Genomic DNA, 24,269 nt, shown 5'->3' on the forward strand with positions numbered 1-24,269 from the left:
TGCCAGGCTGGGAAAGCAGGACTGGGCTCAGGTCACCAGGATCCTGCCCAGGACTGATGTTCCCGGCCAACCGTAAAGCCACCGAGGGACCCCCCGTGAGCGGAGGATGGGAAGACCTCGCTTCCCCGCCAAGGAGCTGCGGGTTGAGGGGCTCCCTGGGATCGGCTGACCCAAAAAAGGGTCCCTTCCTCCCCCGGGGGATGGTGCCCGAGTTGTGGTCCCCGAGCCCTGCCCATGAATTTGGGGTTTGCTTTTCTCCTCTGGCTTGGCCTCGCAAAGCGGATTAGCGCTGCACGCGCTTCGCCGAATTCCTCGTCGGCTTTAGCTCCCCGAACAGCCCCACCGGCTTGGCTGCAAAAATTGGGCGAGAAACCAGCGTTTCTGAGCAAGTCAGGCTCAGCCCGGAGCCACGCATCCTCCAGGGTCGTCAATATTAATCGTGACGATGCGCATCGGTTCCAGCTCGGCTGCCGAGGAGGGATGCTGGGACTCAGAATGAGAAATTATGTTAATTTAGTTGATTATCCATTCATGTGTTCCCTCCCCGGGGCACAGCAGCGTGATGCCGGCGTTGGGTCGTCTGGCTGCTGCCGCCCGCTCCCTGCCCCGCCGTAATCCTCCGGCGAAGTTTCATGCTCCAGTTCCTCATCCACGGGGGAGGAGGGGGGAGATCCACAACCCCACGGGCTTCAAAAGGGCAAAGCCCGGCCCCGAAAGCTGTCGGATCTGGGCTGCTACGGACAGAGCGCGGGGGTTTGCATCCTCCCGGGCACCTTTGCTTCAAATCAGCCCCAGGCTTTGTTTTTAAGTGTATGTGGGGCTCCGAAATGCATCAAAGATTCACTGGCGCTTTGGGTCCTGCCTCTGCTTTCCCTGGGACTTGAGAAATGCTATTTTTACACTCGCCTTCCGAATCTGCACTGTATTTTAAGTAGCCTCGTGCGGAAGTCCCGCTCGGGCCCTGGAGACCCGTGTCAAGATCATCCGTGCACGAGTCGCTGCTCCGGCGGCTGGAGGCGCTTTAATGCAAAGGCTGAGAGCGCTGGCAGCCGTCCCTGCCTCCCGAAATATCCGTGGGGATGCGCCAGCCCCCCCGGCCCCCCGCTAACCCCAACCTGCTCTCCGCAGGGCTCGGTGGATTGCCCGAACCTGGAGTTCGAATACGGGGATGCCGACGGCCACAGCGCCGAGCTAGCAGGTGAAGCGGCGTTTGGGTGCTGCGTTGCTATTAATAGGTGCCCACTGGGGAGGAAAAAAAAAAACCCCAAGTCCCTCGGGGAGTCGGGCGAGCGGGATGGCGGATGGATATCCAGTGGTATCATCCTTGCGGTAATAGAGCAAGAGGGATTTATTAATAGAGAGCCACTCACTCCCCGGGGATGAGCAAAAGGGACGCGTGGGGGCACGGGGATTACCCCGCGCTCCGAATTATCCGGGACACGATGACAGGCGTGCAGGGGTGGGAGGACGGGCAGCATGCCCGGTGGCACAGCCCAGGCTGCGAAGTGTCACCCTGTATCACGGGTGTCACGATGGGTCGAGTCCTCGTTCCATATCTTCCGACTCCGGCTGCTTCTGCCCCGTAACCCTCGGGGTCCCGAGCGTATCTCGACCAGCAAAGGGGCTATTTTTAGCTGTGTGTGTCTCAGCTGCATGAACTAGCCTGGCTAAAGCACATTTTTTCTCCGAGGGATCCTTCCTCCTCCCTTGCAGGACCGTTTTGGTCCCCCATAGTGCTGCTCAGCATCATAGGACCTATAGGAATTATATAGGAACAGGCACAACATCGTGTCCCTCCAAGTCCAGCCCCTGTTTGCAGGTCCCAAAATATCCGAGCCGCTGGGTGTGAAATCAGTGCAGGTCTTGCCCGGATGCTCCTGCGGTCCCTCCCTTTGCAAACTGGCTTAACTGGGACAGAAAATTCCACACCCCCCCAAAAAAAAAAACCCAAAACCCTATGAAATTGCAAATGCAGCTCGAGCACCGTTGCTGTGGGCAGGAGCGTGGGAACAGCCCAGCCCGGACACAGGGATGAAAATGATGAATTTGGTAGCGTTGGGTGGCTCCAAGATGCCCCCTGGAGCTGCAGAAGAACTCGGGGATAAGTTTAGGTCTCTGCCCCATGTCTCCTCGCTAGGTGGAGTGGCTTCTGCAGCCCCTTGGAGCTGCAGAAGAACTCGGGAATAAGTTTAGGTCTCTGCCCCATGTCTCCTCGGGTGCGTAGGGATGCTTCAGACTCCCACAAGGAATTTGGCAATGAGGAGGAGGGTGAAACTCCTCCGGGTTCCTGCTGACCCCTTTCTCTACCAGAGCTGTACAGCTACACCGAGGAGCCCGAGCTCAGCACCAACAGGAGATGCTTCGAGGAGGATTTTCACGCTCAAGGTACCAGCTCTGGGCTCAGCACCCCGGGGCAGCCCCCCTGGGCGAGAGCGGGATCCCCGGGGAGGCACCCGGCTGGCTGTCGCGTCCCCTTTCCAGTGCAGGGCAGGAGGTGGCTGGAGCTGGACGAGGCTCAGCAGAAGGCCTACGTCATGCACCTGCTGGATGGGCTGGAGGTGGTCAACAGGGACAAGCGGCTCAAAGTAGCACGGGCCATCCTCTACCTGGCACAGGGTAAGGACCGCATTCCCCGCGTCTGGATGCGGCTGCGTATCCGCTGCCTGGTTTCGGCATGGGGGCTTGGGAGAAGCCTTCTCTTGGGGTTGTGCCAGGTCGGTGCAGTGAAGCTCCTTCCCGGGATGGTCCCGTGTGCTCCAGGGGTTCAAAGGCAGCTCCCCCCTAACCAGTGCCTCCCTTTGGGCCTCTCCAGGCGTCTTTGGAGACTGCGATAACGAAGGCGATGTCCTGCATTGGTCTCGGCACAACAGCTTCCTCCTGTACCGGCTGGGAACCTTCACCGCCTTCCTGGAGCTCCTCAACATGGAGATTGAGTGAGAGGACCTGCACTGCCCTCGCCCTCCTCACCCTCCTTGTCCTCTTCTTCATCTTCTTTCTCCCCATCCTCCTCACCCTCTTCTTCCATCCTCCTCACCCTCCTCCTCTTCATCTTTCTCCCCACCCTTCTCGCCCTCTTCTTTCTCCTTCCTCCTCCTCCTCACTGAGGTCCAGGGAGGGGCCGCAGCCACGGCACGTCCCCCAGCGCGGTGTTTCCACCGCTGCAGACGTAGGCTGGGGATTGGGGCGAGGAGCAGCCCGTGCCCGGTGGTTGGCGCTGAGCTCATCCCCTTCCCCGCAGCAACAGCCAGGCCTGCAGCAGCGCCTTGAGGAAGCCGGCCATCTCACTGGCCGACAGCACGGAGCTCAGGTACCCCTTCTCATCCCCCCACTAGCACGTTGGGTGGAGGCTGGGGGGCAGCCTCCGGGGCAAAAGAGGGCCCTCGCTGGCACCAGCCTCTGGGGACAAAGTGGCCTCTGGCTGGCAGCGTCACCTGCCTGCCGTGCTGTCCCGGCAGGGTACTGCTCAGTGTCATGTACCTGATGGTGGAGAACATCCGTGTGGAGCAGGAGGCGGATCCCCCTGAGTGGAAAACCTGCCGGGAGACCTTCAGGATGGAGCTGAGTGAGCCACAAAGTTCACTGTGCCCTAACGAGGTCCCTTCGTCGTGCTGGACCGGCGGGGAGACCTCAGGGATGGGGGATCTGCTCTGAACCTGCTCCTGGTCCCTCTCTCCACCAGGTTTCCCTGTGCACACTGAAGAGCCGTTTGCTCTTCTGCTCTTCACGATGGTGACCAAGTTCTGCAGCGGCCACGCTCCACACTTCCCCATGAAGAAGGTCCTGCTCCTGCTCTGGAAGGTGCTTCTGGTGGGTGCAAACCCTTCCTTTTTCCAGAAACCGGTCATTTTGGGAATAGTGGTGATGCAGCCTGAACATTCCCCACTATTCAATCCAACCATAACGAGGTTATTTAGGGTGGCACAGGAAGCTGACACAAGGCAAACAGTTTCTTCTGGGACCTGGGTGGGCTGAGCCATGCAGAGGACGTCGGGTAGGGGAGAAGTCTGGAGAATGAACCAGTGACATGGTGTCTTCATCCTCAACTCTCCAGTTTGATGGCCTCAAACTGCTGCTCCCCTGGAAGCCCAGAACAGCCATGCAGTCCAGGTGGGATGTCTGCTCCCCGGTTTCTCACCTCTCTTGTTGGTCCCTAGTTCACGCTGGGTGGATTTGAAGCCCTGCAAGCAATGAAGGTGAGGAAACGGGAGGAACTGGGGCTGCCGCCCTTGCCGGAGGACAGCATCCAGGTGATGCGCAGCATGCGTGCCGCTTCGCCTCCCACCTACTCCATCGAGCTCATGGAGCAGCAGCAGCAGAAGCGTGGTCACCGCAGCCGGAGGGTAAGAGTGGGCGCATCCTCCTGGCGCACGGCCCAGGATGCTTTTCCAACAGGGACCATCATCTGTTCAAGGAGCCAGCCTGTGCTCAGGAGCATGTTTCCCTTTCCCCCTAGTTTCACAGAATCACAGACTGATTTGGGTTGGACGGGACCTCTAAAGGTCATCTAGTCCAACCCCCCTGCCGTGGGCAGGGACATCTTCAACTAGAGCAGGTTGCTCAGAGCCCCGTCCAACCTGACCTGGAATGTTTCCAGGGATGGGGCATCCACCACCTCTCTGGGCAACCTGTCCCAGTGCTTCACCACCCTCAGCGTAAAACATTTCTTCCTTATCTCTAGTCTAAATCTACCCCCCTTTAGTTTAAAGCCGTTCCCCCTTGTCCTGTCGCAACAGGCCCTGCTAAAGAGTTTGCCGCCATCTTTTTTATAAGCCCCCTTTAAGTACTGACAGGCTGCAGTAAGGTCTCCCCGAAGCCTTCTCTTCTCCAGGCTGAACAACCCCAACTCCCTCAGCCTTTCTTCATAGGAGAGGTGTTCCATCCCCCTGATCATTTTCGTGACCCTCCTCTGGACCCGCTCCAACAGGTCCGTGTCTTTCTTATGCTGAGGGCTCCAGAGCTGGACGCAGTGCTGCAGGTGGGGTCTCCCCAGAGCAGAGCAGAGGGGCAGAATCATCTCCCTTGACCTGCTGGCCACGCTGCTTTGGATGCGGCCCAGGATACGATTGGCCTTCTGGGCTGCGAGCGCACATTGCCAGCTCATGTCCAGCTTTTCATCCACTAATGTCAGTTGCGGCAGATCAGCCCCACGATGCATTTGATCTGGAGGAAGCAAGAGGACATCCTGACCCTATGGCAAAGGGCTGATAAGCACTGAGGAGCAAACTGCTCACAGCAAGCTTGTCTTTTTTTAGCTCCACTCTTTGAGTTGCTGTGTTATGGTCCAAGGATGAAAATGCCTCTTTTGCTAGGGGAGAGATGTCAGATGGTAGCTCCAAAAGTTAAGATGGAAAATGGGGTCACACCTCCTCGAGCAGCAAGGTTAGAGGTACAGAGGGGGTTATTCCTTGTCCAGGCTTTGGTGGCAACAGCTAGGAGGGAAATCCTCACCTGACGAACATCTGAGAGCTTGATCCTTCCAGGATGGAGAGGTCTGGTGCCAGCAGCTAGGAGGGAAATAAAATCCGTGGAGTGACTTGAATTTCTCCTTCCCCTTCTGCTGCAGCCCCTGGTGAAGCAAGACAGTTTGGATATCTACAACGAGAGAGACCCCTTCAAGAATGACGAAGCAGGAGTTGACGAAGAGGAGAACGATGACGTGGACAGTGGGATCGAGGGGGAACTGGACCTGATGGAGCGGGACACGATTATCCCTGCAATGCCTACTCAGCGCCCACCTATTGAAAGGGTGTCATTCCCCAAAGGGCTCCCCTGGGCCCCCAAAGTCAGGTAAAACCATCTGGTGTCATTGCCATCCTCTCCAGTCCTACCTGTCCTGGAGTTCATTGCAGGCTGAATGTCAGTCTGTGGCAAGTTTGTTGGCCTCTGGCAAGTTGAACTGAAGTGACTCCACTTTTTTTTTGTCTCGGTTGGTCCTTTCTGGACTGGGTTTAGCTGAGCTCTTCCCCAGGCTTTACAAACCAAGCGTGGCCAAGCTTGGCCAATAAGTGGCAATCCCATTTTGGACATCTCAGGTTGTACTGGGAAGGAGGCTTGTGCTGGAGCACTGTGGGAGCAGGGTCAGCTTTCCCAACCGGCACCAATGGATCTTGGTAGGGCAAGGTCCTAGACTAATCATCTTGGGAACTGGTTAATGACATTGCCTCTTGCTTGTTGAGTGGGACTTTTGTGTTGCCAGATGAAGCCTTCTTGAGTGGCCTTGCTCTGAGGTGAAAAATTGGAGAAAAATATATGAGGATAAAGTTGGTGCCTTCCCTTCCTAAGACCAGTTCTGCTACAAAGTTGGTACCTTCCCTTCCTAAGACCAGTTCTGCTACACATGATATGGGGGAGCATTAAGAAAAGAGGGTGAAAACCTCTGCCCCTTTCCCTCTAATCCATGCGAGTTTCTTTGCTGTTGATCTGAAACCTGGATTTAATCCAGTATCTTTAAAACACAGGAGCAAATACATCTTTCTGATGTGGGAGCAGTGACAGGGTTAAGTGTGTCTATCCAGAGCACTCCTCGCAGGGACGCGGCAAGAACTGGTTTCCCACGTGGGTCTCCGCACACGCGGTGCCGTGGTACTTCACATAACTTAACGCTCTCAGCTTCAAAATCAAATGACCATTGTTTTTCTTGGCTGGTGCCTGGAAATCCAACTGGGTTTCTTTCTGCCTTTGAGAGCCTTGGCTCACGGTTCATGTCCTACTTGTAGTGCTGAGACCCTGACCAGTTCTCATGAAAGATGCCCAAGGTGGACAAGATGTCAGCTTGCTCTCTCGGAGCAGCACGTGCTCCGCCAGACTGCAGAGACAACATTTGTTCACTCAAAGCGAGCAGATGCTACTTGAAGATGCATGTGCTAGGAGCACAGAAGGTGGATAAAAAGGTGCTGGTCGTAGAGAACTCCCCTCCATTTATTTGCACGCTCCCATGGAGTTGCACAGCAAATACAAATGGGTTTGGTTTACGTTGCTCCCAAACAACAACAGCGATGGTGGCTCTAGCCCGCTGCTATTGAGACCTCTAGAAATCAATCCTTGAAAGCTCAAAGGTTCTTGCTGGTCCCACGCTGCCGTCCTTTCTGAGCAATGTAGGCTGTGATCTGGTATATGTCTATTTTCCAACCGTCTCTTGTTTTTGTTTCTCTGCTGCTCCATCAGACAGAAAGACATTGAGCATTTCCTGGAAGCCAGCAGGAACAAATTCATCGGATTCACGCTGGGACAGTGAGTGTTACATGTGTAGGTCCAACAAAGTCTGTCTCATAGCTCCCATCAGTGCAATTTAACTGGTGGGAGGTGTCCACAGAGCTTAGGTTTTTCTCAACTCAACCAGCCTAAGGCATGCTCAGGACGATGCGGTGCAGCGCTGGATTTCGCTGGGGCTGCAGCAGTGCACTCAGCGTTATAAAAACATGTTCTTGGAGATGCTGGTCTCCAAGGACCTCGTTCTATGAAAAATTAGACCTAGCCCAGAATAAGTGACCCCTGGCCCAAGCCAGAGACTGGTTTGATATGGGAGGGAGTTGGGACAATCTGGTATCCACAGCAAATTACCCAGTTTGCGACTAAATCAAGCTGCGGGTGCAGAGTCATCATGGCACGGGCCCAGCAGGGTATATTCGTTTTTAGGTGCAGTGCTGGGCTCAAGCTGGCTCCATGCAGAGAACTGATTTCACCCCAATTCTTCACCCCGATGTCACCCCTCTCTTATGCAGGCATTGCTGGGGAGGAGGTGGGAGGGCCGGCAGCTCATGCTAACACCTCTCTCAATTCCTGACCCATCTGGGATGCGTTCAGTAGATTCAGACTACAGGCTCCCTCTTTTACCTTGTATGACATGGAAGTGTTAAACCCAGATCTTCTTCCCAGCCTCGTACTCTTTCATCCCCCACAGAGACACCGAAACCCTGATAGGGCTACCACGGCCCATCCATGAAAGTGTGAAGACACTGAAGCAGGTAAGATGGTGGCTCCATGCACGGCACTTGGATGAAGCAGCCCAGAAAGCCTTGCTGAGTGGCAGTAAGCTTGTCTAACCTCGTCCCTTGCTATTTTTGGCTTCCTGGCACTCAGCAGATGCTCTGAGGTGGGATCGGACCCATGGGGATCTCATGGAAGTGGGGAAATCATTGGCCAGGAACACCAGGGCCACAGGAGGATTGCAAGGCATCAAGTCTCGTACACATAAACTTTGTGATACAGCACTTATAACGAGTTTCAAGTTCCTCAGATGTATGCTCTCAGCCCACAGTAAATGTTTCATGTGAATTTAGTCTTCTGCTCCTCTTCAGCTGATGTACAGCAACGCATTCAGTCTGAGCTCTTGCTCTCTCTGCCTTGGGAATTCAATCTGATGAATCCAGTCAAGGTCTGAACAGCTTGAGAGGGGCTGGATATCCACCACATGCAGTGTGGGATCCTCACGCCTAACCTCTGGCTGAAACACAGTTACTGGAGGGAGTAAGAGGGTCCCTTCTTGTTAGTTGTCACAGAAAAGCTTCTGGAGCTTCTTGTAGGAATTGGGGCAAAAAATGGAAAACTGAGTCGTCACTGCAATTCCGAGTAGATTGTCCAGCACTTGGACTTTCCCTTTATCCAAGGTGTAACATTGCTGTGTCCTGGCGAGCATTTGGCACATTGTGCTTTGAAGGTGACAGACTTCCAGACTTGGGTTTGGACATACATGTCCAGACCCGTGCTGTTCCCAGGGGGAAGCATGGCCAGCCTTGGCTCCTGCAGTGCTCCACGTGGAGTGAGAAACCCCCAGAAGTCAACTGACCCTAAGGTCTGGATTGCCTTTTGGAGGCGATTGTCCCTCTCCATTTACTTATGGAGAGATCGTAGAAGGAGTAGGTGAAAGTAATCAAAGGCACGATGTGTGAGGGGCTTCAGGGACAGAGGGATGTCCCACATAGAGATGAGTTCTCCATGTATCTGCCGTGACCTATACACTTAACTTGGATATTACTGAAATCAGCAAATGTTGTCATCGCTGACTGTGTTTCATGCTTCAGTTGTGATATTGCTCTGCCTCTGTCTGTGTATTTTGCCAGCACAAGTACATTTCCATCTCAGATGTCCAGATCAAGAACGAGGAGGAGCTGGAGAAGTGCCCCATGTCTCTGGTAAGAAGTTGCTCCTCCCCATCACTAGATAGATGTGTGGAAGATTTCCAAGGTGTCATCAAAATCCATACGTTCTCCATGTTCCTTAGGACACACCTTGGATGCTCTTTTTTCTAGAAGACCATATCTTGATCAAATGTAGCAGTGGAGAAAGGCCTGGAGCTTCCTGCAGTCAGCATGCAGCTATGTCCATCATTAAGTCCTCAAGCTGGGTTTTATGGAGCTGACTGACATATCTCAATTGTGTGGACTGGAAAGACTTAATTTTCTCTTGTTTCTAATGTTTCTCTGTGCTAGGGGGAAGAGGAAGTCCAAGAAACCCCTTGTGAGATCTTGTATCGAGCAATGTTGTACAATCTCCCCCAGTATATGGTAAGCCCGTGTTTCTTAAAAGTAAAGAGCTTTTGAGTGGGGAATGGTGCCAATCTGTGAGCTGCAGAGCTCAGCACGGGGCTGCTGGGGCGTGTTCAGGACTTGAATGGTGAGATTTTGGTGGGAATCCAGAGCAGAGCTGGGTGGAAAGTACAGACCAAGAGGAGGGATTCAGAGGATCAAGGGGTGTGGATACCCAGGGACACAGTCAAATGGTTGGAAGACAGGTCAGTGGTTGGAAAATAGGATGTGTGCGGAGGATTGGGAACAAGGGACAAAGTTCTCCACATTGGTGGGAGCTCAAAACTGGCTCCTGCCTTCCGGACACTGAGGGGAACCAGTTGGGGATGGCTCCATGTCATCTCTTGAGCTGCGTGAGCTGTAGTATTTACTGACAAGTTGTTGCACACTGATGCAGGCACCTTCACTTCTGACCTCAAGAAGCAACCTGCGGACTTCACTGGTCCCTTGAGCCTTTGTCCTTCTTGCTGAGATTAACTTTCCATTACGATATCGTGCTGATCTCTGAGCGTGATGGCTAGCTGGGCCAGGAACCAAACTAAACCATCATCGTGCTTTACGTGGCTCAGCAAACAAGGTGGTAATGCCTTCAGGTCTCTGCCAACCTGGCTGTGCTCTCAACAGCTATTCAAACTGTGGAGAGTCTGTAGGTTATGACCTTCCTTACAGGGACATCCCTTGCAGCCTTCCCACGGCCCCAAGAGATTCCCAGAGGATTACAATGCATGTCCTGAAATTCAGCTACATTGTCAGGTTGGATGAGGCTTTGAGCAACCTGATCTAGTGGAAGGTATCCCTGCCCATGGCAGGGGGCTTGGAACTAGATGATTTTTAAGATCCCTTCCAACCCAAACCATTCTGTGATTCTAGGATTCTAAGATGCTAATTGGGTCATGTGCACTCTGTCCGTAGGGAGAGACAAACACGGATTTAAATGCATTAAGTTCCAGATGTCCCTTACATTATTTTATCTGTACTACTAGAGCTCAGGTGTTCATGATGCCCTAAGTTAAGGCTAAAACAGAGCTGCCGTGCTCCCCACACTTGGCCCATCTGTCCAGGGTTTAAAAGGAGAGGTTGAGCCTTGGCATAGTCAGTCCCTCACGGTGAGCGGAGCTTGGGCTGGTGAAACCCTATAGACTTGGCTTGAAGTTATCCAGTTTCAGCAAGTGAAGGAGGAGGAAGGAATGCCCCTTCCCGGGAACATCCCTCCATGCCTGTCCTTCCCTGCAGATAGCTTTGCTGAAGATCCTCCTTGCTGCAGCGCCCACCTCTAAAGCTAAGACCGACTCCATCAACATCCTCGCAGACGTGTTGCCTGAAGAGATGCCGTAAGTCCTTGAGGAGGTGGTCGCCAGCCATCCCAGCTTTGCCACGAAGTCTTGGACCGAGCCGGAGAGTTGGGTTTTGCTGATAGGTTCGAGGAGGACTCCAGATTTGGGGACATCTCTTTGGATAGGTGCAAGCTACTGTTGCTGCCAGGGCAGAGGGGTGAAAGCCAAGGATGTGAATGCCAGTTTTTCGGGAGTGTAACAATTTGAGCGCAGTCGGCAGCTGCTGTCCTCTGCTAGCTAAGTGAGACAAATCATAAAATCATGCTAATTGACACAAATCATAAAGATTACATGAGCATATGGTAGGTGTCCTTCATACCACTCCCCCAGGATTGCTGGCAGAGGACAATCAGCTTTTATTTTCCTTTTTTTAATGCACTTTGGTGTCACCAGACAGGAGGGGATGGAAATGGGAGTCCCAGAGGGAAGCGAAGGTTTCTGTTTCTGTCGAGCCTGTCCAGACGCATAAGAACTCAACGGTCCCTTAGTCCTTCTTGCTCCCATACTGTTGCCTTCTTTCCCTCCAACCCAGCATAGTCCCTTAGTCCTTCTTGCTCCCACACTCACGGTGCTGTTGCCTTCTTTCCCTCCAACCCAGCATCACTGTTCTTCAGAGCATGAAACTGGGGATTGATGTGAACAGACACAAAGAGATCATTGTGAAGAGCATCTCGGCTTTGCTGCTGCTGCTCCTCAAGCACTTCAAGCTGAACCACATCTACCAGGTGAGCGTAGAGAAGGGGTTGGCCATTGCCAAGCTGGTCTTGAAGCTGGTGTGTCCTGATAGACCCTCCCCTAAAAGATCTCTTCAGGAAGGGTTTCCATGAGGAGCTGCAGATCGCTTTTCTGTAGCGGTGAACCCTAGCCCCAGGCCAGGATTTGTATAGGGTTGCTCAGGCAGGGATAACCTGCCTGCAATATATCTCTGCCTGTGTTTTGACAGGATCGTTTCCGCTCACGTGGAAGGAGTTTTCAGACTTCTGGAAAAATTCACGCTGTGGCTGGTCAGGTTAAAATTTAGGAGACATCTGAAGCACGAGCCTCCCTGGCAGAAGAGGGAAGGGGATGTGGGTTAGACAAGACCCTCTTTTGCTCTGTCTCATCTCCAATGACCAGAAATAGTGCTGGGTGGGACCTCACGAGGTCAACTAATCTGGTCCTCTGTCCCTCGGCAGGATCAAGTTCTCGGGGCTCCAGTTTCAACAGAGCCTGGAGGTCTGGGTCCTAGATGCAATCTGGTTTTTGTTTCATCTGCAATGGCACCAATTGAACTGCACCCACATGAGGGCTTTCCTTGATTAAAAAAAGACTGAGAACTGATTTGAGCTGTGGCCTGGGCCCAGTTCTCCACCCATTCTGCAAGTCAAACAATTAGTGTTTTCTCATTTTTTTTTCTTTTAAAGGTTTCAGCATGGTACAAATCCATCTGCGTTATGAAGCCCACTGATATTTATCTGAGGATAAATATAAATCCATATATTGAATTGGATAAAACCCCACATTTTTACAATCCTACATTTGTTCTGGGTCCCCCCACGTTCCTTCACTAATTTTTCTCGCTTCACCCCCAAAACAGCTCCTCTCATTTCTTCCTCCATAGCAGGAGGACCCTTGCAGTCTGGTGCTAAGTCTGGAGAAAGCTGTGGGGTCCGTCCCCCCCCCCCCGATTCTGCTTTTGTGTCTGATTTTGGATGAGCCATCATAATTTCTTTCGGTGCCGAAGCTGGTCTCAAGGACCACCCCAAAAACTGCTGCGGGGGCTGAGCTGATGCTTCCAGCATCGACGGAGGCAGCAGAGGGTACTGGAGAGCGTGGCTGGTCCAGGCTCTGCTGGGGGTCACCCTGCACTCCCCAGCTGCTGCATCGGTGAGGCAGCAATTGCGCAGACCTGCACACCAACACAGATCATGGTTTTTTGTCTCAGTTCTGTCGAGATCTGGTGTTTCTTATGCCAACAGAGAAACGCCATCAAATTATTGCAGTTCAGCAAGTTAGCATTATCTTTGGTCCGATCCTATATAACATACTAGTTCCTGGCAGCTGCATTTCAAAGCAGTGAGAGCATCTCGGATCCCGGCTAGCGGGGACTACCGATTACTCACTCGCAAATAACGGCGGCAGTGTGTCGTTGGTGGCACACCGAGTGTTGACAGCTTGTACCAGGCTGAGATGAGACATGTAGGAACAAACTGTTTCTTCGCTCTCAAATTTGGGATGTTGATTACAGGTTAGTGAGAGGAAAGGATGGGATAGGCTAGGCTAGGCTAGGCTAGGATATTGCTGCTATTTGTGTCTGTCTCTTTAGAGGACAGTAGAGATTTGTATTATGCAGCCGTACATACCCAGACCATTTAATGTTTAGAGGGGGAGAGAAATTAAAAGCATGCATGAAGGTAAGGGTACTTTTTTCAGTCAAAATTTGAAAAGGGACGGGTTAGTGTGTGACAGCAACAGGAATTATTGTATTTTCTCATGTAATAGCTACATCTCTTCCGTCCCTCTTCCCCATATACTGTTTTGCCACAGATTTTTATCTTAAAGCTACGCTGCAGTCATTAGGTGCAGCTATTCCTAAAATACTGCCATAAAGCTTGTGTGTCCACTCTACGGCAAATAGAGTTTTCCAGCTGGTGGGAGTTGCTGTATATGATGCAAGCCTTATACAGCAGACTTCTGCAAGGGGAAGATGGTCTGCGAGATGTCTAGAGCAAACCATCAAGACTTCTTTGCTTTTGGCTGGAAATGGGTTTCCATTCCCAGGTGATGCTCCCAGTTGTTCCAGCTAACGTTGACCCATTTCACTTCTCTTCCTCAGTTTGAGTACGTGTCCCAACATTTGGTGTTTGCCAACTGCATCCCGCTGATCCTGAAGTTCTTCAACCAAAACATCATGTCTTATATCACTGCCAAAAACAGGTACAGCCACTTCTGGGGAAGAGAGAGATGATAGAGCAGGGAGGCTTTGTGCATGAGGAACCCTAACACGTGAATATGTGGTGGGACCGAGTGACCTCTGGGCCCTAGCACGGCGTTGGGGCAGTATGCTCTTCACTACAGGAATATGCTGGAGGGGAGCAAATCCCTTCTGCTTAACGAGGAGGACCGCATGGGGGTTTCCAGTCTCTCACTGGACTACTAAAATACACGTAGACCTGCCTCCCTTGCTGACAGTAGGCTTGTTTTCATCTTTACGTGGGCTCCTGGAAAGCAGTCCAGTGCCACCGGGCATCTGTGGGTCACAGCTTCAAAAAGGCTAGATGGGGTAGAGTCTTCTAGGTCTTTTCCATTTTTTGTAGCTTTAATTCAGCTTTCCTGACTTCTTCAGGTTTTGCATAGTTGTCACTGCCTTCTACTTCTGATTTGAGAAAGACACTAGCCCCGTTTTGAGTCTGTATAGGGACTGGCTGGGCTACCGCAAGTCAGCGTAAGAACTGAAAGAGCACAACTCTTTCACGACTCTGTAGGACTGGGTAGGATTTCCCCGTTCGGAGGGGAACGCCGCAGGGGATGTTGCTGTTGGAATGATGAAAAGATCCTTTTTGTTGCTTTTTGATGCTCTTTTTATTGCTCTGGAGCCACGTGTGTAAGCTGGTCTGTCTCCTGCACGGTATGGTTGTGTATGTGTGAGAAAGCACGCATGGAAAAATAGAAAGTAATACATTAATTCTCTTGCTGATAAACATTTCCACTTTTGGTCCTGTGCTTTAAAGGCACATAAGTGAGGAGGAAACGTAGGCCAGGAGCACTTGGCTCCCTCCTCTGCTTTCTGATGGAGGTTTCACAGGCAGGATATGCTCCTGGGAAATGAAGTGGGGTTTGCAGCTGGATGCTCTGATCCAGGGAGGCTTAGCTCTTCAGCCCAGCCCAGACTACCGGTTTGTCAGATAGTGGCGAACAACGTCGGGCACTGCCCTGCAAAAAGGATTGCGGGATTTTGTCACGTTCAGATGTATGGACCCAAGTCCAGTGATGCTGCAACGGGAAATATCAGAAGTGATGCCAGTACAATGACGACTTGCGGCAAATGAGCCGTGGGGCTCCTGGTCCTGAGCTGGCTCCCTCTGAGCTCTCTTGCTTGTATCTGCACGGCACTTCCAGTTTTAGGGTTATGATGGGTAAGAGCCAGCGAGGAGCATCTGTCCTTGTGGTCAGACAAGCCCTTCCTGGGCCAAATGCTTTAAGCGAAGCCTGGTTTAGGGGATCTCCTGACCTTGGGTCTCATCCTGGATTGCCTCTGACGCAGTGATAGTTACAAATCAGCTTGTTGCTCAGCTGCTGAATTTAAAAATAAAAAATGGCAAACAGGAGGGGACACAAGAACTGAAGCTGTGTGGTAGTGCACGCTTCCTTTTAGAATGGTGCATGTCTCAGGGCACAGATAGCATCAGTGTGTGTGCATGTAGGTATCCATACATTTTATACATATATACACACTTTTCTTTTTTCTTTTTTTTTTTTTTTTGGCTACTTTTACAAAGGCAATAGGCCTGGAGGGCTTCGAAAGACCTGATGCCCTCGTTGTGAATTTTCTTGCTGGTAATCAGATGTGTCCATTTTAACCTATGATCTGTTTTGGTTTTTTTTTTTCCTTTTTTTAAATATGCATATGAATAACTAATCTGTCATGTCTTAATGGATCCAAATCCTTTGAGTCCTTATTAACGCACTCAGGATGCGCTTCGGAGCCAAGAGGAATCGACGTGCTCCATTAAGCTGAGACGTGAGGCAGCGGTGAGGCTGGGAGCCCATTTGGATGCCGTCTGTGCAGTCGGAAATGCAGGAGGGAGGCATGTCCGCGCGGCACCGGCTGCGGGCTGGTTCATGTGCCCAACGTGGCTTGCTGGAGACGGGATTGCTACCCATCCAAACTACTCGCTGCATAAGGCAGCGCTGCCATTGCAATTCAAACCCCAGGCACAGGGAAGGAAGAAGTTACAGATTTCTGGGCATGATCACATAGATCATCTTAAAAAGTTGCTTTCGTATTTACCTGGTTCTTAACGAGTCCCTTCTTTCCTGTCTTCCTCAGCATCTCCGTCCTGGATTATCCGCATTGTACAGTCTATGATTTGCCCGAGCTCACTGCAGAAAGCCTGGTAAGCAGCACAGAAAGGGTCCTTGTAACCAATATTGCTGTATGCGAGAGGGTGAGGAAGGATTTTTGTTTTCTTTTTTCTGTCTTCTTTTTCTGTACCCCCAACCTTTCCAAAATTAGACTTTTTTTTCCCCTCCAGACTTGAAAATTCCTCCCATCGCTATTCTGACTTGCTATCAGCTGTGGGGAGGTGGGGAGGAGGCACTGCTGGCGTTGTGCACTTCACAAAAATAGTTGGGTTTAGAGTTTTCCCTTTTGCTTCTCCAAACGAGAGAGCCTGCTTTTAGAAAGGATTTGCCCAGAGGCTTTTGCCTCCCAGGTATAAATTGCTCTGAGCACTCACGTTTCGCAAGATGCCAGCAGATTAAGGAATGAACCAAATTCCCTACGGAGAGGAGCCTAAGTATTATGGAGACCGGCCAGCGCGATGGGCCGTGTGAACATACGGACTACAGATGAGACATTAATGCTGGCAGGTTTATAACTGCAATAATTCAAATGCAGAGTCGGTTGGACTGGACAGGGCGCAGAGCAGGGACAAGCTTTGGGGTTAACAGGGAGGGGGATCGGAGGGAGACCCTAAATGATGCAGGAATAATTAAGAAGGAGCCTGACCAAAACCAGTCTGGGCAGGGATGATCTCATGTTGCCTGGCTGCTAAAATCTTAAGCCTATGGTGTTTTCCTTAGCTGTGTAAAGGTTAAAATGATTAAAATAAAGTGAAAGATTTTCCCCTGGTTTCTACGAGCCAAAGTCGCTCACAAATCTCTCCAAGGCTGTGGCCAGCCAGGACAGCCAAACTGTTTTTATTGGATCTGTAGCCACAGCATTTCTGATGTGCCACTGCGATGCAAATTCCTGCCATGAGTTGATTATGCCAGATCAAATTTATATAAAAACCTACTGTGGAGCGCGTGCGGGTGGGTGTGGGATCGTCACGCGTGGCTGGCATGCTGGCTTGGTCCTCCACCGCTGTCACACGTGCCTTTCCGCCAGCGCTTCTTGCCTCCTTCTGGGTGCCTGCTCGGGGTGACAGCTCCTGGACATTACCTCCCTCCTTATCAATGGGATCAGTCCCCTGTTTTGTGCTGGTCCATGGGCTACTTGCTGAAGGCTGGGTGTCCTGGCCAGGCTCGGTGCCCGTCCAGCCCTGCCAGGCTCCCACCGACCGTATCCTGGCCCGATGGGGACATCTAGCGACACATCGCTGAGCGCTCCCGATGGCTCATGCTAATCCTTACGCTCACGCTAAGCTTTATGGCTATAGGAGAAGACTGAACTTTTTTAGGGAAAATATTCCCAGTTACCCTTTCCCAGTAGGGTCTGCTCCCCAGTTTGGGAGCTGTTGCATTAAACAACAGTGCCTCATCGCTTTCCTCCAGCAGACAGGGATGCTAGCCTCACGGGAGACTAATTAAATTAGAAAATATGCAGAAACCAACTTGAATTTTACCATGTGCGTTTGTCCTTGGGAGGATACCCATGAATATAAGGATTTAATAGGAATTAAACATGCCCTGGTACTTCAGAGGTATACATTTTTGCACGTATTTATGTTTCTTCAGCCAACATTTTATGCGTTGTTTTAGCTTTTTTTTTTTTCTTCACTGATTTTAACATCCCAGCTGTAACACATTTCTTAGCAGATATAACAGATGATTATGCATTCAGTGGGTTGAACACCGGATCGTGTGTGTTTGGTTTACTTCCATGGAAAACCAGGACGAGTTCAGCAGCGCTGTCTCCAGAGGAGGGACCCTTTGGCAGAAGGGTAGCTGCTGTCTCCACACGGTGTAAATCAGGAGTGGCTGCAGTCCCGGCGAGGTAGTGGGGGCTTCATCCATCCTGTTGTGGGACAGGCTCTTCGATTCCTTGCTGGTCCCCATCTCCCCTCTCTTGTCACGGGGCTGTCGCTCCCCTCCAGCTCCCCGTGTTTGGGGAGGGGGCTGCAGAGGACCCTGCTGCACCATGTTGTGGTGCCATGGGGAGGGTAACAGGAGACGGGGTAAAAGCGGGATTAAAGTCCGTTCGGCCCGTTCCCTCCTTCCGGAAATCTGATGGAAAGACTCTCACTTACTTGATGCTATACAGACAACATCAGATCAGTGACAAAAATAAACCCATCTGCCTATGAAATGGGTATTAGCTTATTCTACTGGGGTCTTTTTGGAAAAACTACCCGGTGCAGAGGGAGCAGATTAGGACTGGGCACCGATATGAAACTGCACGGGCACTGCTCCTGAGCTGGAACCCCCAGAGCTGCACGCAGCATCCGCGAGCGCCTCGGTGACATCTCGGTGACATCCCGCCTCTGCGCTCTGCTGTGCAAGCTCCGCTGTGTGCGCAGGAGCCTCCAGCACGGACGTAGCCTCTACTGGCAGAAAAGTGCATTTGCTCAGAGTGGCTTTTACTAAATCTCAGAATTAAATAAAGTAAGTCAGAAGCACTTACTTGTTGGCCTCTCAAAATTATACGTACAATAGCATTTTACCAGTTTACTGAAATGATAGGTTTGGTGCTTGCTTTTAAGAACAAAGGCATTATGCTGGGGGGATTTTCTTGGGTAAATCTAATGTCAAAGCTGGATTAGACACTCTGACAGAAGGGGCTCCCTGGGGTCGTCCCCAAACTCCTCCCGAGGATGCCCAGAACCTGGATCGTGCACCAGGCTGCGGTTTTTGCCGTTTCTTAAGGCAGTAGCTTGCTGTAAGTGGCTTATAAATAAAGCAGGACTTGTTTCCGCTCTCGTCCCCAAATAGGTTATTTGTGGGACACTTCTGCTGTGCTCAGTGCTGTTCAAACATAAAGCAAGTTACTGTAGTGGAGGAATTACTGCTCAAATGTGCCACAGGCAATATTTACACAGGCTGGAGCTGGGGGTGCTTACTTAGCTAATATGTAAAATAATATATCAGCTGCACTTAAGCTGGAGGGGATCTTTGTTACAGGAAAGTCTTGTCCTCCTGATACAAATGCTGCTGTTTGTCATCCTGCATTGTTATGTGATTTCCTTTTATTTATCTGTAATATGTCCTCTAAGCATGTGGTAATTTATTAATTAATTTATATAATTAACAAAAACTGTTTTCTAAGCAGTGGTGATCACTAGGCTGTAATTTGCTCTCTGAGTGTAAACAACTAATACAAATCTACCACAATATATATTTCCCATGACAGAATAATGTGATTTATCTTAGCTCTTACTCTAAACCTAAATGCAAATTAAAACGCTGATTACATCTGAGTCTTTCAGAACGGTTTTCCCCGGAATCTGTTGGTCTCAGCAGCACGATGACAACCCAAGCGAGGAGGTAGCTCCGCTGCTCACTCTCCATCGGAAATAAGACTTGTGCAGATAGTAAAAATAAAGACTTTCTGCACAAGGATCTCTCTGTGGCGGTGCTGTCGAATGCTGCCGTTAGGGTTACGCTTTTCCTTCTCTGCTTTGCAGGAAGCCGGAGACAACAACCAGTTCTGCTGGAGAAATTTATTCTCCTGCATTAACCTGCTGAGGATCCTCAACAAGCTGACCAAGTGGAAACACTCGAGGACGATGGTAAGGTGATGTCCCGTCTCCCTGAGACCTGCCATGGGCTGCCAGCGTTGCACCTCGAGCGTGTCCCCGGCTCTACGCTGCATGGCTTCAGCCCAGCCTTCCTGCTGAGAGTTTCTCCTGGCAGTGCTGGGGCTTCTGCTGCTTCATAAGCTGCCCATTTTTCTTTCACAGACTGAGCCTTAAAAGCAGAAATACTTTTTCTTCTTCAAATAATACTTATTTCTATGACCCTCAAGCCCCCTGCAGCAAGTGTTGGCTACGTTGAACACTCCTGTTCTACCTGCTTGGGGTTTGCACCGCACATGGCCCAGGTGGTAGTGCCCAAAGCTGCGCAGACAGTACTCGTGTTGCTTTCCTGAACACATTGCATTAATTTGTCTTGATTCCTTGGCAGATGCTGGTAGTCTTTAAGTCGGCCCCAATACTGAAACGAGCTCTGAAGGTGAAGCAGGCCATGATGCAGCTGTATGTCCTCAAACTGTTGAAAATCCAGACCAAATACCTGGGGCGCCAGTGGAGAAAGAGCAACATGAAAACCATGTCTGCCATTTACCAGAAGGTGCGGCACCGCATGAACGATGACTGGGCTTACGGCAACGGTGAGTAGTGCCAGGGAAGCATCCTCTCTGTGTGCGCAGTTGAAATCGGCACGCAGGGGTTTTGACATGTTTTCTCCTATGACCTGTTAGGATCCCATAAACTTGTTTGGGTCAGTACTGGGGATTTTTTCAGAAGCTTTAAGGCTCTGTTCAGCACCATCAGGAGGGAACAAATTGATTGCGTGAGGAAAGGTGGGAATAATGAGATCAGGATGGGACGTGGTCAGCTCGGGTCTCCAAGACAAGCGTTTCCACCAAGCCCAGGCCTGCACTTTTGCATTCCCAAATCACTTTCGCCATTGAGCCATTAAGCTGTCCTGGTATCCACACCAAATCTGCGTGCTTAGAATGGCCGTGAAGATCTGACTGATAGCTCTGCGGCTCACACCTGAGAAACAACAGTGGTTACAACCCGGCAGTGTGGGTACTCCGAATCCTTAAGCTGAAGCACAGACTAGATATGCTGGTCTGTTTAAACAGCTCTTGTGCAGTCTAAATCTGTATTTTTTTTGAGGAATGTCATGAAGTTTCTGATGTTCCTCATGTATTAATCCATGGGATGCATCAGACCACGTACTCTTACCCTCTTGTAAGAACACCCAGTTGCTGCAATGACTGACCCAAGCTTAGGACAAGAAGAGAAAGTATTAAAATCTCTTTTTGCCATATTAGCACGGTCCTAAATTTTTGCTCTGCGTGTATCTTCTTCTTAATGAGGATTAAGTAGAAAAATGGGGTAGCATTCCTGTTTCAAAAGAAAACAGGGCAAGAAGTAAAAGCCTAACATCTTAACTTTTTTTACAAGGGAGAAAGGCATTATAATTATGTTGGGGTGTTCAACTTCAACTGTAAAAGATATAATCTATTTTTTGAAGACTTGTTGTGCTTTTGATAGTCATGATACCACTATGACACTAATTCAGAAGAACCAAAAACTAGACTCGCTATTTTTAATTTCACTTTAGGGCTGGTGGAGTTCCCCCAAAAACCAAAGAGCAGGAAGGCTGGAAGTCTGGGGACTTCCTTTCTCTTACGGGGATTTCCATCCTGCCGCTGCCTTTCTCAGCATGCTGATTGTTCCCTGGGGGATTGAATATGGCAGCAGGGCTTCTTTATGCCACTAACGCGATACAGCTACGGGATACTGCCTGCCTTGGGTGACTTAAATAGCTTGAGCACTACATGCTCCAAAACAGCAGGAGAAGAAGACTACCTACGTCACCTGCCCTGGAGCAAGGGTTTGCCGTAACAACTGAATGTACGTGGCAATAGTGAGAATAATGCACTTTTAAGACAGATGCAAAGGATGAATTGTTGTGTGTGTCCCACTTCCCACAAAAGAGTTAATCAGCAACATAATGCAACGCTCAATTGCACAATTCACTACTTTTAGCAGAGACTGCATCTTGACCTGGACAGTTTGCCAGGGAAGCACTTGGCTTTCGGAGACATGATCTGGAAGGGTTTTTCCTGGAGTGTTTATTTTTATCTTTGTATATCTGGGTTGATACTCAGCTTCCCTCCCTTGAGCACTGCTGAGCTTTGCCAATGAATTTACTGAACCTTTATGGAGCGAGTGACTATTTCATGTAGATTTAGAGCTCATGAGGACCAATTTTCAAAATACTATTTTTTTTCACGTTACATGTTTATGTAATATTACATGTTTAAAATATCGTGGTTATTACAGCCAGTTATTAGATTTTCAACATCATTCATAGTTAAATTTGTCCAAATTTAAAAAAAACACTTTGTTTTCAGTAGCTCATAACAAGCTCGCCAGGTTTTAGCTATATGCATTAAATCTTGATCTCTGCTTCAGACATCCCTGGAGATTTTCAGTAAAAGTGATGGGGCCTTTCTGAAAAAAGAAGGAGCTTGGTAATTATAGAGTCCTTTAAGCACACTACAGAGCAGAAATAATGGCATTTCTATAGGAAGTTTTCTGACTCTGCTTAATTTACAAGTTATTTTAACATATTTCATTTAAATACCTTAAATTAAAATGTATAGATAATGGGAATTGATTAGGAACAATAATTAGGAATAACTCACTGGCTAATACTCTGGTCAATTCAGGCCCGTGGTTGCTGTAAAATCTTCATCCTTTCTTTTGCCCAAACCTTATCAGAGTTATTTTTTCCACAACCCTTTGGTCTTGTTTCTTCTTCAATGTAGATATCGATGCCAGACCATGGGATTTCCAGGCTGAAGAATGCACCCTGAGAGCCAACATCGAAGCCTTCAACAGCCGGAGATACGACAAACCTCAAGACTCAGAGTTTGCGCCGGTGGACAACTGCCTGCAGAGCGTGCTGGGACAGCGGCTGGAGCTCCCGGAGGACTTCCACTACTCCTACGAACTCTGGCTGGAGCGGGAGGTGTTTTCCCAGCCCATTCGCTGGGAGGAGCTGCTGCACTACCAGTGAGAGCGACACCTTCACCTGTCCCCAGTCCCATCTCAGTAAGGACTCAAGGTGCTACAGGCTGAGGAAAGGAAGATTATTTTGGACCTGGGTGTTCTTAAGCACAGCTGGAAAAAAATTACCGTCTTTCCAAAAAGACCAAGCCTCTTTGTATCTACCCAGACACCCCCAAGTATGCAACTGCCATCTTTTTGGAGGTCATCCCTTTCCTGTGACTTCTTGGAGACCATACAGTATCAACGGACCTGCAGAGAGGCCACGGACCATATTCCAGTGTCACGCTAGTGGCAGTGTCAAGAGTGAGCTTATCTGGTCTTTACTGGAGATTGACCCCAGTGTACAAGAGCTCAGAGTCCAGGTCTGTCTCTTAGCTTGGTTCACGCATGTAAGTTTGTTGTAAGAGTATCTCAACTGTGAAAGGTTTTCATCTCTCCCGAATGCCCCACGCTGTGCCTCATTTGTTATGATTTATTCAGTTATGGCTGTCTGATAACGTACTGCAAACACCCCACTACCATGGACAAGCTTCCCTGCTTCCCTAATGAAGCTGAAAGTAAGAAATAGGTGGCACTGCCTGTGACAGTCTCAATCAGAGGTGACAGGTTGACTTGGCCAAAGGAGATGACATTACCTCTTGTCCCTGGGCTGGCATTGCTGCTGCTGGGATTACACAGCCCGACTTACAGAGGCTTGCTTCCACAACTGACAACTTTTGCATTGTTCACCAGGGATAGTAAACCCATTACCTTTTCACCGCTCCACTTTCCTCCACCACTCCGTTCACTTACCATTTGTATTAGAGTAAAATGATCAGTAAGCTGTGCAGTGTTTAGAGCTCTAGAGGTCGATTGCCACATTTCTCTCCACCTGATTGTTTTTGAAGGATAATTACTGCAACGTTAGGTTTCCAGATAGCTTTCTTCATTGCTCTTTAGCCCTTCTAACCCTGGAGGAGACAGTAAATGCCACATTAAATAACCTAATTTTTACACAGCTTTTCGGTTATTTGGAGGAATGTTTGCACCAAGTCTTAAAGCAGGGAGGAAAAGTGCTTTGGGTAACAATTTACTGCCACCATATGAGGAAAAAAGCAGACACTGTGGTCCTTAGCTTTCAGAATGAATAGCATATTGAGCTGTAAACTTTCTATAAGGTCCATACAAACGCTACACTTGGGTAAAGCTGCGTTGCATGAGGATGGCAGCTGAAGGCTGGCTGGAAACCTTCGTGTCTGGTTGGAGCTGTGGGCTGACGCGATGAATGAATCTCAGCCCTTGGTACCGTGCAGGCTGACAGTTCCTTCTCCTCTGCCAACGGCCCTGCCTGAGGGCCGCAGTGAAAAGGCAGGCTGGGCTTCACAGTACTTTCTTAAGTATTATGACAGAGCCTGCAAACTATAATCTTTCTCTACAAAATTTTACCAGTCCAGCACAGGGAATCCTGGATCTAACCTCCCCCCGGCCATGAAACCAGGAGTTCGGCTTTTGTCAAAGAAGCATGTGTTAATATAGTGCAGGCAAGCACTTAGGCCATACTGTTATCGATATATCCAGCACACAAGTGATAAAACCACAAGGATTTGTTATGACAGGATTTGTGCTTATGGCTGTGGAATTAACCTGAGAATGTTTCCTTAATGTGGTTTGTAAAAGGTGTTTTTGAAAGAAATAACATTAGTAAACCTGCTCACCTTTTTAAATATGCTTTTGTTCAAAATAAACCAGAGCAACTTTTA

The 24,269-nt window shown here is 49.9% G+C and overlaps 1 protein-coding gene across 1 annotated transcript; it reads left to right on the top strand.

Moving 5' to 3' along the window:
• Nucleotides 1–562: 562 nt before the first annotated feature.
• Nucleotides 563–24,269, top strand: STRIP2 (striatin interacting protein 2). The gene is made up of 21 exons (XM_009282683.1): nucleotides 563–627; nucleotides 936–1,198; nucleotides 2,311–2,385; nucleotides 2,482–2,616; nucleotides 2,813–2,933; nucleotides 3,239–3,307; nucleotides 3,456–3,562; nucleotides 3,680–3,807; nucleotides 4,155–4,340; nucleotides 5,564–5,787; nucleotides 7,165–7,230; nucleotides 7,901–7,964; nucleotides 9,060–9,131; nucleotides 9,429–9,503; nucleotides 10,758–10,855; nucleotides 11,457–11,583; nucleotides 13,674–13,774; nucleotides 15,888–15,954; nucleotides 19,405–19,509; nucleotides 19,904–20,108; nucleotides 22,287–24,269. Exons 1-21 carry the CDS (start codon nucleotides 563–565, stop codon nucleotides 22,535–22,537), a joined length of 2,604 nt encoding a protein of 867 aa, XP_009280958.1. The 3' UTR covers nucleotides 22,538–24,269.

This window comes from Aptenodytes forsteri, unplaced genomic scaffold (assembly GCF_000699145.1).
Source record: "Aptenodytes forsteri isolate BGI_AS27 unplaced genomic scaffold, ASM69914v1 Scaffold310, whole genome shotgun sequence".
NCBI classification, from domain to species: Eukaryota; Metazoa; Chordata; class Aves; order Sphenisciformes; family Spheniscidae; genus Aptenodytes; species Aptenodytes forsteri.